This window comes from Sander vitreus, chromosome 14 (assembly GCF_031162955.1).
Source record: "Sander vitreus isolate 19-12246 chromosome 14, sanVit1, whole genome shotgun sequence".
Lineage (NCBI taxonomy): Eukaryota > Metazoa > Chordata > Actinopteri > Perciformes > Percidae > Sander > Sander vitreus.
Window position 1 is genome coordinate 25,087,457 of NC_135868.1, and position 18,110 is coordinate 25,105,566.

At 46.0% G+C, this 18,110-nt stretch overlaps 1 protein-coding gene across 4 annotated transcripts in view; it reads right to left on the reverse strand.

Annotated features, from left to right (window-relative positions):
• The window catches only part of arid1ab (AT-rich interactive domain 1Ab), a 61,156-nt gene that overhangs the window by 10,218 nt on the left and 32,828 nt on the right, over positions 1–18,110 (reverse strand). For 3 of the 4 annotated variants that reach the window (XM_078268350.1, XM_078268349.1, XM_078268351.1), the window contains 4 exons: positions 2,607–2,847; positions 1,488–1,577; positions 894–1,064; positions 29–329 (listed from right to left, as the gene is read on the reverse strand). In XM_078268350.1, the coding sequence (XP_078124476.1) occupies positions 29–329; positions 894–1,064; positions 1,488–1,577; positions 2,607–2,847 (803 nt within the window). Of the gene's footprint in view, positions 1–28; positions 330–893; positions 1,065–1,487; positions 1,578–2,606; positions 2,848–13,657; positions 13,752–18,110 lie in introns of those variants that run through there. The other variant, XM_078268352.1, reaches the window with a different exon arrangement.

Genomic DNA, 18,110 nt, shown 5'->3' on the forward strand with positions numbered 1-18,110 from the left:
TTAGGACTCAATGAGACAGAGCACCCACCTGTTGAGTACGGAGTTTGTGGGTCCATGGTGCATGGAGGGCCCGCCGTCCTTCCTGTTCATGCCTGGAGGGGGGCACATGCCGGACGCCACTTGAGGAGGCATGCCGGCCATGTTTGAGGCCATCCCAGGGCCAAAGGGCCGAGCACCCATCTGGCCCGGGACTATTCTGCCGGGCGGGATGCTTCCATACGGAGCCCCGCTGGCCTGCCCGGGCATGGGGTTCATGGAGCCGCTCATGCCGGGACCGGTGGGGTAGTTGGCATTGGGCATCCCCGTGTAGCCGGGCTGCCTGGGGTAACCTGGAAGGGTCACAGAGAGACAGGCATGCAGATTTTAGCCCGGTACCCACAATCACCTGGTAGCTTTTCACGCCATCCTACTGTGTTTATAAACTGTGTCGTCTAAAACAGTCCCGCGGCAGGACTTGCACCCGTCTCTCCCAGTCGGACTCTAAATTTACCTCTGTGCTGCCTGTTCTGACAAGCAGCCTGATGAAGCGGGCTTTATCTGGCCCTCGCTGTTATGACTCATAGCAGAACTTCTTCAAAGCCCACAGAAACCATCTGACATTTCAAAGTGAAGTGATATCATTTCATAAATATATGAAGTGAGAGGAAACTTCAAAGCCTTTTAATTTAATTTTTTTTTTTAAATCTGGGCTATCTACGAAACCTTGATGGTTGCAGGACGACAACCGTAAAACTTATTCATAATATTTTTAGGATTTGAAGAAAAAGAAAAAAAAAAAAAACCCTGCATGATATGACCGAGCTGCAGCACTGTACTCTCCTCTAGTATTAGGTCAACCAGTGAAGAGGGCTTTTTACAGCAACACCGCCAACACTTCTGCCCTGAGGCCTCACCTTGTGGACCATACTGGGCCCCCTGAGGCCCGTAGTTTCCCATGGAGTTGTTCTGGGGATATGGTCCCATCCCAGCATGCATTTGGCCTCCTGAAGACTGGCGTGGAGATAAGGCGGAGCCAGGTTGTCCAGGGGACCCGTAAGGAGGCATCTGAGGGTTACGCATGTACACTGGAGAGGGTTGAGAGAGAAAATCTTTATAGACACACATTTCTTCACTGGAAAACCACCTCACTTAAATAAAAATCCCTGGATATGCTTAGACACACGGTTCCACAACACATCATGTCCCTGTGTGAGGAACCTAGCTCTTTACTTCCTCACAAACACACAGAGGTACAGTGTGTCTGTCTGCCGTTACCCTCATTTGACCTGGAAAGTAGACTACGAGCACATTCTTGTTTAAAGATACAGCCTGAGAGAGTGTTCACAGGAGGACAGGATGTAAACAATCCCACCTACAAGCTGCTGAAAACGTGGCACACATTTATTGCACTTTTGGCCACTGAGCAGACGAGGGGTAAGGTACTTTCTTAAAAGACACCTCATAAGCGTCTTGTTCAAAAACCTCTTGAACCCTGTCTCACCACTCACCCCTGTCCTGGCCCATGGCTGACTGGTTCATGGAAGAGTGCAGGATGGTGTCTGACTGGACGCTGGGCGGCCGGGGAGGCATCTGATTACCTGCAGGGCAGCAACAAACACACAAGGGCTCAGCAACTCGGAAAAAAAAGGGACTTTGGAAATCCGACTGTCTTCGTTGCCTTCTAATCAGTCTTTGCTCGTCCTTAAACTTAAAAAAGAAAAAAATACTGGCCATCAAAAAGGACCATAAACCAACCCAATAACACAATAAAACAAAGCAAGACGATGACAGTGTTTCCTGTTGGCTGCCTGTTAAATTACTCTTCACAATGAGCTGCTGGTGGCATCGCAACTTCTGTTCCTCTGCCGTCTGGATGGTTTACTAGCGTCATGTTTGGAGAAACTGTTCCCATCTGGCAAGTCACTTCATGAATTACAAATGTGATCCGTTGTATTTGTGAGCGAGCAAGTGTTGAGTAAAAACTCTAAATCTGTCTGCGGTTCGCTTACTGAACGTTTCACACAGCATCCAACTCCATATATGAAAACGTTTATTTTAATGAATTTTCCAGGTTCGGTTTTTATTTATTTTTATTTTTAGCGGGCAGGATTTTTACATCTAGCACCCTTTAGCAGGTGAACCGATATAACTGCATTCAGTTATTTCATACTGCGTGTTTCTTACTTGTGGTACATTCTTGTAAATAATCGCCATTTGTACTTTCTCAGATCTGGCGTTGTCGTTTCGCAAACCCAAATATTGCCGACTTTAAAACATTCAGACCTCCTTTTCTAGGTTCTTGGTCTTTTTTTTTTTCTTCTTTTCTTGGTGTCGTTTAATCTCATTGCATTGAATCGTTTCAGTAGGACACATTTCTTTGTTTGTCATCTTGGTTCAGCGCGGATATAGACCAATATGTCCTTCCTCCGTATTGCATTCAGAAAGAGATTTCAAAAGACCACTTCAATGCCACTTCAATGCAATGACGTGTTTGTACTTCTGATACTGCAGTGCAATCCTTTAAGAGGTGCAAACAAAGACATTTGCCAAGGACGAGCAGAAACAACATTTCAAGATTTAGAGGTTGCAAAAACACCAGCTAGGTGTTCTTGGTGTCCTGCCTTTACCTGGCACGGCAGCAGGGGAGAGAGGGCCGGTGCGGGAGGGCGTGACGCTGGCGGGGGAACCCACGGGTGATGGCGAGGGCCCGCGTAGCCCTGGCAGGTGGGGCGAAGTGTGCGGAGAGAAGGGCGACTGGGCGGGATTGCTCTGCTCGCCCTGACTGCTGGATACCCCTGAGGTGCTGACGCCCGGGCTCAGGGCCCCCTCTGTACCCGTGGGCAGGTCGTCGATGGAGCCCGACAGATCCTGGGACAAGAAGAGCAACAGGGGTTAATGACGGCTTTCACGGGGGGGGGGGGGTCTCACCTTTTGACACATCTCAGGGTTTCTCTCAGGTGGAACTACACAACTATATACATTTATTTTGGTCTGATAAAACTGCATTTCTAACTGCACGGCAACTAACTCAAATATTATTTGAAACGTGCCATTTTCAATCGTTTGTAACGGGATGGGATTGGTTTAGAGGATGAAACATTTCCGAGACAAAAACTATCAATCAAACAAAATGAGTCCTCTGAGGCTTTGAGGAAGCTGGGATTCTGGTGGAGTATTTACAAGGAGAGAATAAGGTATCATCACTGCCAAATCTTAAGTAAACATAAGATTTTAAGCTTTGCTAATTTTAACTCCCTGCATTTTGTTAAACTGGTCTTCAAATGCCTAAATTACGCTGCTCCCCTTCCCCTTTGCTGAACAATAATAAAACAGCAAAGTGGTACCAGAACCATCACCCGAGCAGCGTTAGAAGGCAATTGTAGCATCGCTTTCCGTAGAACATCATTTGCCCAAACTGCATCGTCAGTAAAACGGGAAAAATTATGGAATTTTCTGCCAGACCACTTGCAATGTATCCCAACATTAGCCACCGTTAAAAAAGAAATACCAAATTGTGGCTAATTCGGGAACAATCTTGCTCTCATATTTAGTTTTTACACTGTGCTCTCATTGTATACTTTCCTTCCATTTTCATTTCTTTTTATTTCATCTTTATTGTATTTTGTAATAATAATTTTGTAACCAAAAGCCCTACTAGGGACAAGTGTCGAGAATTAGCTTTGGCTAAAAACACTATGATACATACATCAGATGACTGTTGAAGTTTATCTAGGTTTTTTTGTATCTGTCCCTATCTAAATAAACCTTTAAGTATGAGGGAAATGATGTGGAAAAAACCGATACGTGATATCAGTGTGTCAGCGTGTGTAAGCAGAGATGTAAATAAAGCCCAGTTTGGCTCGGACTCTTAAAGCTGGAGAAGAAAACTGCTGCATATGGGGGGGTGAAGAGAGAGAGAGAGAGAGAGAGAATCATATTCAGGTTTTTTGTCCCCCCCTTTCTTTCCTGCACATACTTGAATGAGGACAGTGAGAGCATTTTTATTTCGGAGCCACGTCAAAGTCAAGTGAGGTCAAATCGATGCGTTACAGCAATCTTTGCCTTCGTCGGGGTGTGTCTGTTATTCTCTCATACAAGACAGCCACTATTATGGCGCAAGCACACATCGGGTAGGACGACTTCTTTTTCCACCGTTAAAAAAATAAAAAATAAAAAATACTCCACATCCCTCTTATAATGCTGATAATGATCCGTCCTGGCAAGGAGAACTCGGTTTGTAAAGAAAAAGTGTTGTTGGGGTGGGGGGTGGGGGGGGCAGTTGAAATAATTGGTGCTGGGCACAGGCTCTGGTGCCATGTGGTGTTGTTATTGAGCCTCGCTGGCTGTGACACAAAGACAGCCAGGCAGGAAAGGAGGTAGGGAGGCAGCCGGCGATGATTATGTTTGTGGGAAGGTGAATGTTTACACACTGGCCGTCACGTGGAGCCCATGTGCTTGCTCAGAAATGCACGCTCATCTGCCAGTCACATAGAAAGGAGGGGAAAAAATGGGAGGAGGAGGAGGAGGAGGGGGGAAAGCACTCATTGGAAGGTGGCCAAGTATTCCCATACAAATCTCACACTCACAGGCTGGCTGCAGCCCCGAAGCCGGCGGTTTTACACTTGAAACGGCGCCCGTTGCTATTTTTGGGACGTGACCTGATGGAGGAACCCCAGAGGGAGTGACAGGAGGAGAACGCTGATTCAAAATCCACCCCCACCCTGTTCCCTCTGCCCTCCCTCCATCTCTGCCTCTCTTCCCCCCCCCCCCCTCTACTTTTGGTGACTGCACAAACCCAGGGCCTTTCTGACCCGCACAGGATACGTGGCAGCTACGTAACCACTGCGAAACTCAGCGTGAAGGCTTTGCGTACGAGAGTCGCACTCTAAAGTGTGTTATTGGCCGATGGCCAATTAATGTTCTCGAATGTGAAAAAACGGGCCAGAATGAGGCAGAGCGGCGCTGTGTGAGCGACACGGAGCGACGAGAGGCTTAGTGCTCTGGAGTAGAGAGCAGAGATCAAACAGCATGACATTCCCAGCTTAAAAACGACCATGGCGGGATCCTTTCTTTCCAGCAGCCAGCATCGTCAGATGACCCCCCCCCACCCCTTCCACCTCCACTCAGACATCACAAGACCGGTCATCTGACGGAGGGCTCAGTCTGAAGGCCCTGGGCCAGCCGCCAGGATGACCACCTCAGCAGCTGCCGTACCCTACGCTTCAGAGATCACCGCGTGTCTCCGCGAGGAAACCCACCCCCCCCCCCAGCCCCCTAAATCAACCCCTCCCTGACCCAGACCACAGGGCAACAAGGTCAGGGGTCCGTGCCTGGGGGGTTATGCCCGGGGGGGAGTCGCACCACGACAGGAGGTCACTGGACGGCTGCACCAGACACACACACACACACTTCAGTGAGGAGACAGGAAGAGAGATCAAGGAAGCATCAACAAGGCAGGATCCTTCCCTTTTAAAAATTTTTTTTCCATGACTACGTATTCCTGAAAATGTCGGTCGACATTATACAGTAAGAATACAAATCTGTGTTAAAGTTGACCCTCAGAGGTTTAACAATAAAATGGACAATTTATGTGGTTCATGGTGGGAGTAGTATATCGCGCCCCGAACAGAGCGGGGAGGTTAAGTCGACGTGAAAATACATTTATCAATCACATTATTATACCGTGTTAAAAAAAATAAAAATAATATATATATATATTCCATGACTTTTCCAAAACTTTTTGGGTCTTTTTATGTTTCCAAAACCTTTCCAGGCCTGGAATTTGCATTTTCCAAATTCCATAACTTTTCCAGGTTTTTTCAAAACATATGAACCCTGCTGGAGAAGCAACCGTCTTCAGTCCTGCCACTGTGACCTCATGTAGTGGAGATCATGGCTGGACTCCAAGATCAACTGTCAAGTGCCAAAAACTAGCATTCAATACTTCCTCAAATGTGTAATCTTGTTTGCTTAGTCTCTGACGAGACAAGTGTCTGATTTAAAATCGTCCCATTGCAAATTGTAGACTGTATTGATTTTCATTTAGGAACGGGTTTTTTTGTTTGTTTTTTTAATAGCTGCCCCCATGTGGAGAGGGTTATGCTTCGGCTATCTCAGTTTTAATCAACGCAACGTTCTACAACAGAGGGTGTCCTGTGTTTCACTCAAGGGTACCTAAAAGCGGATTCAAAATCAGAGTAAATGGAGTGTATAATAACTCACCCGTTACATATAATAAACTTCAGAAGAAGTGCTCTTCAACGTTTGAATTCAGGCTTATCTTGTTAAATGGGGGGGAAAAAACAAAACAAAAAACAGGAAAAATAGCTTGGTTTTTGTTATCGGAGGAACTGGCGCCATTGAAACTACAGAGTGAAGACAAAAAAAAAAGATTCCCGATTTGGGGTTTTCTTGTGACTTACAAAACATATCACATATATGTATGTATAAATATATATTCACATATACACACACACCTGCCATGGTAGCGTAGAGGGCGAGCTCTTTACCATGCTGTTAATATTAATATCTAACAGCTCTGATCTCGCAGCCTGGATAGGCACATAAGCATTGAACACACACACACACACACACACACACACACACAGCAGTCATTGATTTTTCCCAGCTCAATACTGCACAGCACCAGCCTGTTCTGCTGACTGCACAAGCCGGACAGCGAGAGAGGAGAGGAAGAAGGAGGCGGTTTGGGGGGGGGGCTGGAGGTTGGTGATACTGATGCTGTGTGCCTCTGCCATTCAACTCATTATTAGAAGGCAAATGATGAAGAGGGCATGGATCAGGCATGAGGAGGAGTTGAGGGACGACGGCGAGATGGTGTATGAGCACGGGGGAAGGTTATGGCGGTATTATCTGTGACAATTAGAACAGCTGATGACACCAGAATATACAACAACACGCTAGGGTTTTTTTTTTTTTCTTTCTACGTGCAAGAAAAGGGGGGAAGATATGGGAGCTGCGTTTGTGGAGAGAAGGAGAGAGCTGCGGTTCTTTCTGTGGAGCTTCAATCTCCTCTCTATGGCAGCCATTTTGTGTTTTTTCCCAAGCACTGCCTAACATGGAACTTCAGAGCTGAGAACTGCACAACAGTGTTCACAATGTTTGAGGGTAGAAGAGAGGCAGAAAAACGACAGATTTATGCAAAGTGCAGTGTTGAAAATTCAATAAAAAGCAAAATAATAAAAAATCCAAGAACATTTCTTCTAATGCAATTATTGCTCATGAATGTGGAAAATGGCAGAAGGTCCTTACTATTGCCATTATTCCCATATTCTCCACTGCTCCTCTGAGTGTGCCTGTGCTGTCTCTGAGTCATCTGCTCTGCTCTGTTCTCCACCGTCCTAATGTATTCCATTTGCAGATTACTTCACTGAATCAATCAAGCCCAACTAGAGCCATTAGTCTGCCAAGCCAGCCCATTTCTTTCTCTCTTTTTTTTTTTCCCCCTTCTCTTTTTTGGAGGTTATGAGAAACAGAAAGTGGGAGAAGAGAGGTTGCGTAGCAGCCCCGAGATAATGAAACGTATCTGGAATGTGTGACCCTGGCCAGTAGTGTAACTAGATCTGGTGGTGAGGAGGGAGAGGAGGTGTGTGTGTGTGTGTGTGTGTGTGTGTGTGTGTGTGTGTGTGTGTGTGTGTGTGGGGGGGGGGGGCAGAGTTCATCCCTCAGTCACACACTCTCCCTGACCCACTCTTCTCTGTCATTCTCAGACCTCACCAACCGCCTGGTTGGCAGGCTTCCTTATTCTCAGGCCTCCAGATGCTAAACACAATATACAGAAAGAAAGCTCACTCACTCCAGACTGGCTTGCACACATGCTTACACATCCTCTGTGGCGAGATATTAGCTGAGGAAGAGAGAGTAAGGAAAGGGGGGGAGGTTGGGAGATAGAGGAAAGGAAGGGGAAACAAATGGCTGCATCTCAAGGGCTGCCATGGTTACTGTGACCCACGTGGTTGACACATTAGAGCCGACACAGTCTCTCTCTCTCTCTCTGCGTGCCTGGCAGGGTCACGGTGCAGTCAGCTACTACAAAAGAAGCAGCCCGTCATTGTTACAGGAAACGCAGACGTGCTGAAGCCCTGTTCCTCCCCCCCCCCCCTTGCTCCTGCTCCACCGCCGCTTTAATTACACACTCAGCCTCCTTATGCACTGACAGGACTGAGAGACACGCACGGTGACACACAGAGTGGACAAACACCAAACAGCTACATCTTGGAACTCCTTTGCCGCCTTTCCCGAGTCCCCCGACTGTTTGTGTTTACGTGTGCCGGTGACCTCGTCAGCGAGAACACTGCGGTGCTGCACATTCACCCTGCTCATTCGGGGCAAAGTGGGCTTTTGATATCGAAAACGGGGTCACGGGAAAAGCAATCTCTTCCCTTTAGAGCGTTTAGATCAAGTGAAATCTTCTCAGCACGGTTTCTTAAAAGGGGGGGTTTCTCTTCTCTTTCTCAGCCTCAGTCGGCCTTCTGAACGTGCTGACTTGACTCAACTGAGCCCAGAAGCATAATTATCCCGAGACCATTATCGGAGCACTTCATTCTGCACACACAGATGACAGAAGGACTGTAGGCGCTCAGACAAACTCAAAATGAAGGCCGTCTGGTCTATGAAACCACCTGTTAACGACTCCCGTGAAGCAGCACCGTTCCCCAGCACAGGCGCCGGACAAGACGACGGACAGGTGGGTGTTGCCGACACCCCGGCCACCTGCCCGGAGGGGTCCCACCTGAAACCTAGGGGCCGCCGCGAGCTACGTGGAGCTTCCGGGGGAGTCCACCGAAGGCTTGGAGAGAGGCAGCTCCAGCCCCAGCTCGAGGTTTTGCAGGGCTGAGCTCCAACCATAAGGGGGCACTCCCATCCCACTATGGAGGGAAGAACTGGGGAAAAGGAGGAGAAGCGAGGCAGGCCCCTGCCTCACACAGCAGCAGCCATTACAGGGCTTCACATACAGCACAGGCGGACGAGAAACACTCTATACACAGTTGGGAGCCACCTATAGGTGCACCATGCAACTCTGACCCAGTCCACACAACGCTGTAGACGTGAGGCTCAAAAACGACTCAGTGGATGACACTGTTTGAGTTCCGTTATCTCATTTCTCCAAGAGGTAGGCAAAGTTAACAACAAGCATGGATAGTAAACATGCCAGTAGGGTGACACAATGCTCCGGGGCCTGGGAGCACCCTGCTGGGGTTACATATCTTGTCTGGAGTATCAGTGCCACAGACACAATGTCTACTACCTCCACAGAGCTACCTCCAGCTCCCCAGAGATTACCATTACACTGCTACTTCATCACCGGCAGCCACCACGTGGGAAGGATAAGAAAAGAAGAGGAAAAAAAAGTTCAAGATGAAAGCGTGAACCAGCATAATTCAGAATCTCGTACTGCTAAAGCATAACAAAAATACAATTCATTTGACACTGATCAATACTGTTCTGCTTAACATTCCTGTTTGATACAGGCTCGCAGTCAAAAAATAAAATAAAAGGCCAACTATGAATCTTAATCAATACGTAGGGAGTGCTTTCTTTAAACGCTCCACATTTGCCTAATTGAGCTTCTCTGTGGGGGTAACAAAAAAAAGGAGGGGGGGGATGTGCAAGGCACACAAACACTGCAGCAGTCTGTGTGTAGCTAACATAGAGTAGATGAGGGGAGGTGGTGAAGGGTGAGGAGGGGCGGCGGCCTGATTGCTGTGAATAATGGGGAGATGGTGTGTGCGTGGGTGGTGGTGGTGGTGAGGGGGGCTTTTGTAGCGATCACAATAGTAGCAGGGAGTCCCAGGGCAGCGCACAGATGCCCAAGTGAGGCAGGCAGCTGCCCAGCCTGAGGTGAGGGGTGCTGGGATACGAAGAGCGAAAGGGGCTAGAGGGGTGAGGGTGAGTTGGGGGGGTTTGCTGGGTGGGGAGTCTCCAGACCCCTACAGCCAGTCTGCCTGCTTTCCAGAGCAGCAACGCCCCTCCCCTCCTACTGTCACAACGCGTCTAGGGGGCGCTACCAAAGCAACAGACACTGCCGGCGATTTAACTGGGAGGAGGAGAGAGAGAGAGAGAGAGAGAGAAATAATATAGAGGTTATTTCATAGAGTGAGAGTTAATTTCATTGTGAGGCCCAGTTTCATCCATCCAGGCTCAGCAGCTTGTTCCAGCGAGAGCAGGAGAAAGCAGAGGACAGACAGTGCTGCAGTCAGCCACAGTCTTTGTGCTGCAAAACTAGCTCAGCCCAGCAGAAATGGAGGCAGAGGGGAGGGGCATGGGAGAGTGTGTGTGTGTGTGTGTGTGTGTGTGTGTGCGTGTGTGTGTCCGTGTGTGTGAGTGAGCGGAGAGAGCAAAAGGGAGAGGGAGTGTGTTCTGCGTGCGTGCGTGCGTGTGTGTGTGCGTGTGTGTGCGCATGCGCGCTCACAAGAGCAAAACAGGACTCGCGTTTTAGCGGGCTGAGAAACAATTCACTGAAGCAAACGCAAAACAACACACCTTTGTCAGCAGATTGAATTTTCTCAAGTACATTAATTAAAAATCACATAGAGGAAAGGAAGGGGTGAGACAGAAAAGGGAGCAAGAGAGCGAGAGAAACAGCCGAGTTGGGGAGGAGGGAGGGGGAGTGAGAGCGAGTGAGCGAGAGGCGCCCTGGAATCGGAATAAGGCATGTACACACAGGAAGCAAGGGCCCCCAGAATAGCAACAGGAAACTGGCCCCGGAGTCTGAATAACGTCAGCGTCAGAGCTTCGCAAAACAAGGCTGCGCTGCACAGCGTTATGAAAGCTGATTTACGGAGAGAAGAGAGAGAACGAGGAAGGGAAGGGGGGGGGGGGGGGGCGCGCAGGCGAGGGAGAGAGAAAACGAGAATATAGACAGAAAGAGGAACGAGAGAGAGGCAGAGTGTGAAATAAATATATATAAAAACAGAAAGGAGAGAAATGCAGCAAAAAACAAAAAAACAAAAAAAAAACAGAGTGTAACATTGAGAAAGGCAAGGAGGGGGTTGGGCTGGGTAGGAGAGGGAAAAAAAAGTGGGCCGGCCTTGTCAGGCTGATTGCTCCAGAGCTATGTCGCAAAAACAAGCTTAGCTGCAGCAGGAGAGCAGAGCTGGGCTGGGCTGAGCAGGGAATGGGGATTGCAGGAGGTGGGGGGGGACTCCGCACCAAGACTGGAAGATCCCTCGGTTCCAGATCAAGAGGCTTGGCACATAACATTAAAGGTCATTAAGGGGAGGGGGGGTCTGTTGTTGTTATGTGGGTGGTCCCTGAGCTTTGCAAATGCACTGGATGAGACTGAATCCATGCGAGGGTGGGGTCCTGATAGGCCGAGATGTGGGGATACATTTATATATATATAAAAGGTGTGCAAACTAGGACCTGCAGTCAAAGCAAGACCAGAACAAAAGTCCACTGATAAGACAGCAAGAATTGTATGCCTTTTATCATTAATATGACGTGACTATATAAATAACCGAGAAAAACGATTATTTTGCACATTACATTTTTGCAAGTAAACTCTTATTTTGTCTTGTGTTCTGAATGATTAAAACATGTTCAAAAGGGGAACATATTAAGGGAAATTTCATTTTTAAAGTTTATTACTTGCAACATCTTTTCAAAAGTCAACGAGTAATCGTGTGATCGTTATTAGGAATTCTTCCATAATCGGCAGCCCTACCACATACTATGTTTAAGTTGTTCATCTAAAAGTAGGGCCTACAACAAATCTAGAGTCTACTTCACTACAACGTAGTTGAAAGGCAAACCTACATCTGTGACACAAATAAAGGAGACAAAGCACACGACTGGCCATTCCTCCAAGATAAAAACCCACTTGGAAAGGCAAGATGAACAGGAGGATGGAGGACAGGAAAAACAAACTCAGGCGTGAGTGTGTGACCAACATGTGACCTTCCTCTCAAGTCCGGAGCACATTCAGACACATCGGGGGGGGGGGGAACAAAAAAAGGAGCATCACAACCAGTGGGCGGTTCTGAGTGGGATTAGCCCCACAGTGGAGAAAGGGTGTACGAAAGACCTGGGAAAGGACAAGGAGATTTGGGTTTTTGTAAAGAGAAGAGGAAAGGTGGGAGGGAGGGAGGGAGGTTGCTAGTGGTCTGGTAGTTATTTCCATTCTTATGGGTTGACATGGAGAGGAAGTGTCACTTCCTGGGAGTATGAAAGCAAAGACAGCAAACGCTCTACTCTACTTCTGCTGGAGGCTGGTAGGAGCTTTCATACTATAGAGGATATTTCAATTCTCTTCCCTAAATAAATAATAATTAATAATCTAATTTTATTTAGTAACACACAGTTATTAGCACTTCTGTGTTATTTGTGTCTCACTAAATCAGTCGTACACGCAGAGGTGTTCGGTGTTTTTTTGCCCCCAAAGTCGCCTTCCAGGCAGCGCGGCAATGGTTATGTTTAGGGTTAAGGTTGCTCGATGGTGTTTTTTGCCTCCAACGTCGCCTTCCAGGCAGCTAACCCTAACCTTAACCCTAAACCTAACCATCGCCGCGCTGCCTGCGAGGCGACTTTGGGGGCAAGAAACACCAAACACCGTTAAGGTCAGGGTTAGCTGCCTGGAAGGCGACGTTTGAGGCAAAAAAACATCATCGAGCACACGCAGTACTGTCTATATTCTCTCTGTGGACACGTTTGTATGCACAAAAAAACTGCGTATTGCGTTGTTATAAACTGGCATTGCTAACGATGGCTAACCTGGCTAGAGCTAATGAAAACAATGAAAATCCGTCTTGTAGATGGAACGCATTCAACTCGGGTGCGACGCCGTTCCCAGCTCCGGCTTCAGAGTTCCGAGACAAATGGAACGCACTAGAAATACCAGGGGTGTAAGTCACACGTTTTGTCAGGATACAATATTAGATTGATTCTTTGGACAACAATACAATATTTAATTATATCACAAAGTCTGCCATGATACGGCGTCGATTCCATTCAGTTCAGGGGCCTGCAGTCCGATACGAGACCATACCATAGGCCTATTTAACCCAATCACTCACACTTGCATCAACTCACAAAAAAACTAAAATGTGATTTGAACATTTCATTACTAAGCTCTTCCAGACATTTAAGTTAAAAACAAACAATTTTTTTAAATGAATATCAAGCAATATAAAAAGGGGGAATTTCAAAATAAAGGCGCATCTTAAAGATGACGATATGAGATATATTCACTCTGTATCGATAATATTGGATCGTTGAGGATTGCATCGCCAGATCAATGTATCGTTCCACCTCTACTAAATACTCACATCTTTCAAACTCCAAACCTATTGTTTTTTAAACGCAGGCTTTGTACTAAATATTTCAAATCTTAAGCCCAAACTTAAGACAACAGTTTTTTTACTTTTGAAAGCTCCCTCCCAGAGCCACAGAGGACATTATAACAAGCTGTTGTAGTAGTCCTCGTGAATAGTGACATCGCTGATGTGCCCCTTTAACCAGCAACTATGGTTATTCATTAAAACCTTAAATCAATGATGTGACGCATTCGAAAGAGAAAAGTACAAAAAGGTCTCTTTTTTTCTCCTTCCTCTTAGCTCTTGATTCATTGCCTTTCCTAGAAATGACGTTATTAGTTATTATTTTAAGACAACACTAGGCTACTGCTCTCCAGCTGTATTGCTTATTGTGCTGTACTCACTGTAAGTCGGTTTGGATTAGCGTCAGCTACATGACTACAAGTGTAAAGAGGTTTTCCGTAAAGACAACAGCAGCTCTCCGGGGGAACCGACAGCGTGGTAAGTACTCAACAGTTGGACGGCGCATTTGTGTCAGGGAGCCAGGAACCAGCTCAACCTGCTCAGCTAGTTCCACTACGGCTGCCTGTTTCTCCCTCCTCCCTCCCTCCCCCACCTCTTCTTACCCACATCCCTTTTCTCAGGCCGACTGTTGCTTTCCTACCTGCACCTTCCAGCAGGCGCTGAGCCTCCTGTGCTCCTCTATTCCCACCTCGACGGCGGGCGGCCCTGACAGACGCTGGGGTTTTTTAGCACCTGGCTCAAACAGACCCATGTGTGCTCTGGACGAGGTGACGTCTGGCTGGCTCTGCGCGAAAGCTACTAAAGTAGCTGAATAGCGCTTACCTCTCGGCCGCCGTTGGATCGGGACTGAAACGTGTTCTGAGGCAGATTAAATCAAAAAGGCGTCGGTGCAAATCACTGCAGGTGCTCGCAAAGTAAAACACCTTTTCCTCATCAAATTAAACCTGTAGCTCTGTCACACACAACTTCTCAGGTGTACTAGAATTAGGTGTTTCTTTGTTCCTTTACTAAAGTAAAAGTACCAATACCACACTGTAAAAACAAACCGTTACAGTAAAAGTCCTGCGTTGATAATGTTACATACAGTGGCACTCATACGTTTATGAACCCATGCTAAAGTTGACTAAAAAGAGGAATAAAATTTTTTTTTGGAGAAATCCAACCTTTTTTTAAATTTTAATGAATTCCTTTGTGAATGAATAATGTATCGTAAATAAATAAATGTTCTTCCTTAAAATACAGGGGGCATAAGTAAGTACACCCCTATGTTAAATTCCCATAGAGGCAGGCAGCCAGTTATTTCATGGATCCAGGATACTATGATCCTGATAAAGTTCCCTTGGTCTTTGGAATTAAAATAGCTCCACATCATCACATCCCCTTCACCATACCTAGAGATTAGCATGGGGTACTTTCCATAAAATCATCTCTCAATGCAAATCAAACCAGCTGTTAGGCTAGCTGAAATAAAACCATGCTAATCTCTAGGTATAGTGAAGGGGATGTGATGATGTGGAGCTATTTTAATTCCAAAGGCCAAGGGAACTTTATCAGGATCATAGTATCCTGGATCCATGAAATAACTGGCCTTTAAAAATAAACATCTGCCTGCCTCTATGGGAATTTAACATAGGGGTGTCTATACTTATGCCCCCTGTATTTTAAGGAAGAACATTTATTTATTTACGATACATACTTTAATTAAGGCATTAAGATCAATTTCCAAAAGATGATTTTTTTTTATTCCTCTTTTTAGTCAACTTTAGCATGGGTTCATAAACTTATGAGTGCCACTGTAAGTAAAAGTATGAAAGTATCATCGAGGAAATGTAATTAAAGTTTTTAAAGTAAAAGTACTCAGTGCAGAAAAATCCTTTTAAGGGTTTAATGGTCTAATCATGTCAGCTGGACTTGGCCATTATATTGTCGGGTAGTTTAATTTATAATAAAACATCGTATTTTATAAACTACATGTGTTTTGAGTGCAAGAATCTTAATTTGTAAAGTAACTAGTAACTAAAGCTGTCAGATGAATGTAGTGGAGTAAAAAGTACAATATTTCTCTCTGAGATGTAGAAGTAGAAAGTGGCATGAAAAGAAAAGACTCAAGTCAAGTACAAGCACCTCAACATTTGTACTTAAATACAGTACTTGAGTAAATCCACCACTGAATATGATACAAGCTAGTTACTTCAGACTAGCCAAGTGGAGTACTGATCACCTTTTCTGAATCAATCAATGCGTTAACTGTTCATCATTTAACAGATGAATGCATACTAAAGTAAATAAATAAAGTATTGTAGAAATATGATACTTTATAGGCTAGACACTAAGGTTTTTTTTTTTTTTTTTTGATGCACTTGCTCGCTAATGAGACAATGAGCTTGCTGGTGAGCTAAAAACTGTTTTTTAGGGCTGGGTACAGTTTGAATTGGCAAAACATGTTGAGTTTCAGTACCAATACCAATTTGACACTGGTTTGACTTATATAGAAAGGAAAAATCCCTCTTTCTATTCAACAAAAAAAAAGGAAAAACTTCTCAAAAGGCAGGCGTTTACTTTGGTTTTTTAAAAGTCCTGCAAGAGATTTGCTTTTATTTATATATTTTTTATTATTTATTTATTTACTCTAATGCAGGGATCTTTAACAGGGTTTCTCTCTTTTTATTTTTTTTTTTTTTATAAATCTGTCACACAACAGACACACACGCTTAGTGAAGTGAAGTCAGAGTCAAGTGTGTATTGAACGGAAGGATGTCTCAGTTGCGCCTTTGGGGCGCTGACTTTTTTTGTTTGTTTAATGATTTATATTTTATTGAAGTTTTCAATTATTTCTTTTTAAACAGAACAGAGAATAACATGAATTCCAGTCTGTTGCAAATTTGGGCCAAGCATCCGATGCCAACCTTTGATACTTTCGGACTTTCAGCTGGTACCACAAAAAGGTGATGGGCTCTGCAAATCAGCCCTCGGCCCTACTGCTAATTCAGAGTACGTCAACAGACATACAACAGGGTTGAAGAAGCCTTCACAGCCGTGGATCCTCCTCTCAACACTACCCTTGAATTTAGCAAACCGCAGCAGTCTCAGTCTCATTACAAACATCTTTCTGCATTGTGGCAGAGTTTGTGCCGTGTAAGTCTGAAAAGAAAAAAATCTAAATAGCTTCGTTTCCAGGTACAACGGTTGCTACTGGTGCCCGTAGGGTTCAATTCAGCCGTTTTGACCCAGGCTGTCAGGGTTATACCCGCAGCTAGCATGGCCTAATCTGCACACAGGTGTCCTGTTGCACTCCACAGGGGAAGAAGGGCAAGCGGAGGAGAAAGAGAATCAGTTCATCTCTACCTTAGCCAGATTAATGGTTCTCGCAGCCAATCGCAAAGCACCAATGGGGAATCCCCGGGAAGTCGGAGGGAAATAAATAAAAATAGCCCTGGCCTGGCCTGCTCGGCCAATGGCTGGGCCCGCAGAGAGATGTATACATAAATAAGAGAGATAAATAAAAGAGGAGGGAAACACATCCTGAGGGCATGCCCTACTGGCACAGACGGCGCAGCCTCTCACTCCCACTCCCTCCCTCCTCCCTTCCTCCCTCTCAGCATCTCCCACTCCAACCAATCACTCACACTATTTGAAGTTATTTGCTTGCACTCCCACAATCCCCGCCGCCCCCACCCCCACACCCCCGCCCCCTCCCACCGCCACAGACTCCGCTCTCTCTCACTTTCATTCTCTCTCATTAATGATCTCATTTCTCACTCTCCTTCCCTTAGGCCCAGAATGAGGTTAGCTCCGCAGTCTGACCTATAAACACTGCCATGGAAACTGCAACGTGTTACAGCGAGACACCTCTTTAAAGCTCACCTTTAATCTTAGCCACAGGGCTATCGGACGCCAGATTTCCTTCACTTTCAACAATCCTTTTCCGGGCAGAAATCCTGTCCCGCCCCTCCCCCCACTCCCCACTCCCCCCCCCCATTTCAGAATTTCTTTTCCAACAAGTCAGTAGAAACCTGCACTGCTTCAACACCCTCTACTCACTCTTGGCATCAGCTCGTTGTCGTTGTGTCTGTGTTGAAGTCAGAGGCAGCAGAGAAGGGTGTCTACATTAAAAAGATGGCAGTAGGGATGCGGAGTTTCACTCTTGTTACCTCTAACAGCTTAAAGATCTGTTCACATCCCAAATTTCAGTCATTACCGCCATTGATTTCCAGATACTGGGTCGAATACATTTCTACATGCCAACTAAGTAAACATATTTATCTGAGGATAACTTGGAATGTCATGCAGACTTGAGTAGCCCCCTAACATGTCTGTGATTAAGCAGGCGTTCCAACAGAAACAGTAAACAAAGCTGGGAATGCACCGGCGTCCGCAGTTTAAAGTACTGAATATTGACAGTCCTCTAGTCAAGCCTGCAATGCCCAAAGTAGTTATAGCTCTAAAAGGCATAACATGTCCATCACATTGCTCTGAATGGATTGGTGCTGCTGAATTCAAGTGTTTGGTAGTCAAGCGACTGCACAGTGCGCACAGTGTAATTTATTATCAGGAGTTTTAAACCCAGATACGTTTACTAGCTTGACAGTTAAGAGGCAACAACCGGTGGTGTTCGGTGGTAACCGTCAGGGGCGGCTGAAAAACATCCGACTCGCTTAAGAATCCTGACACCAAGAATGAAAAATTGTGAGATTCCCAAAGAGTCCCGCCCCTACGTCTTTTAAAGATGCACCGATGTGTCGGTATCGGCCGGTATGTGCCTCGTTGACAGCTATCGGCCACAGTGGCAGCTGTCGATGTTTGTCTGTTGTGTCGCATCAGTTTTGCGCTGGC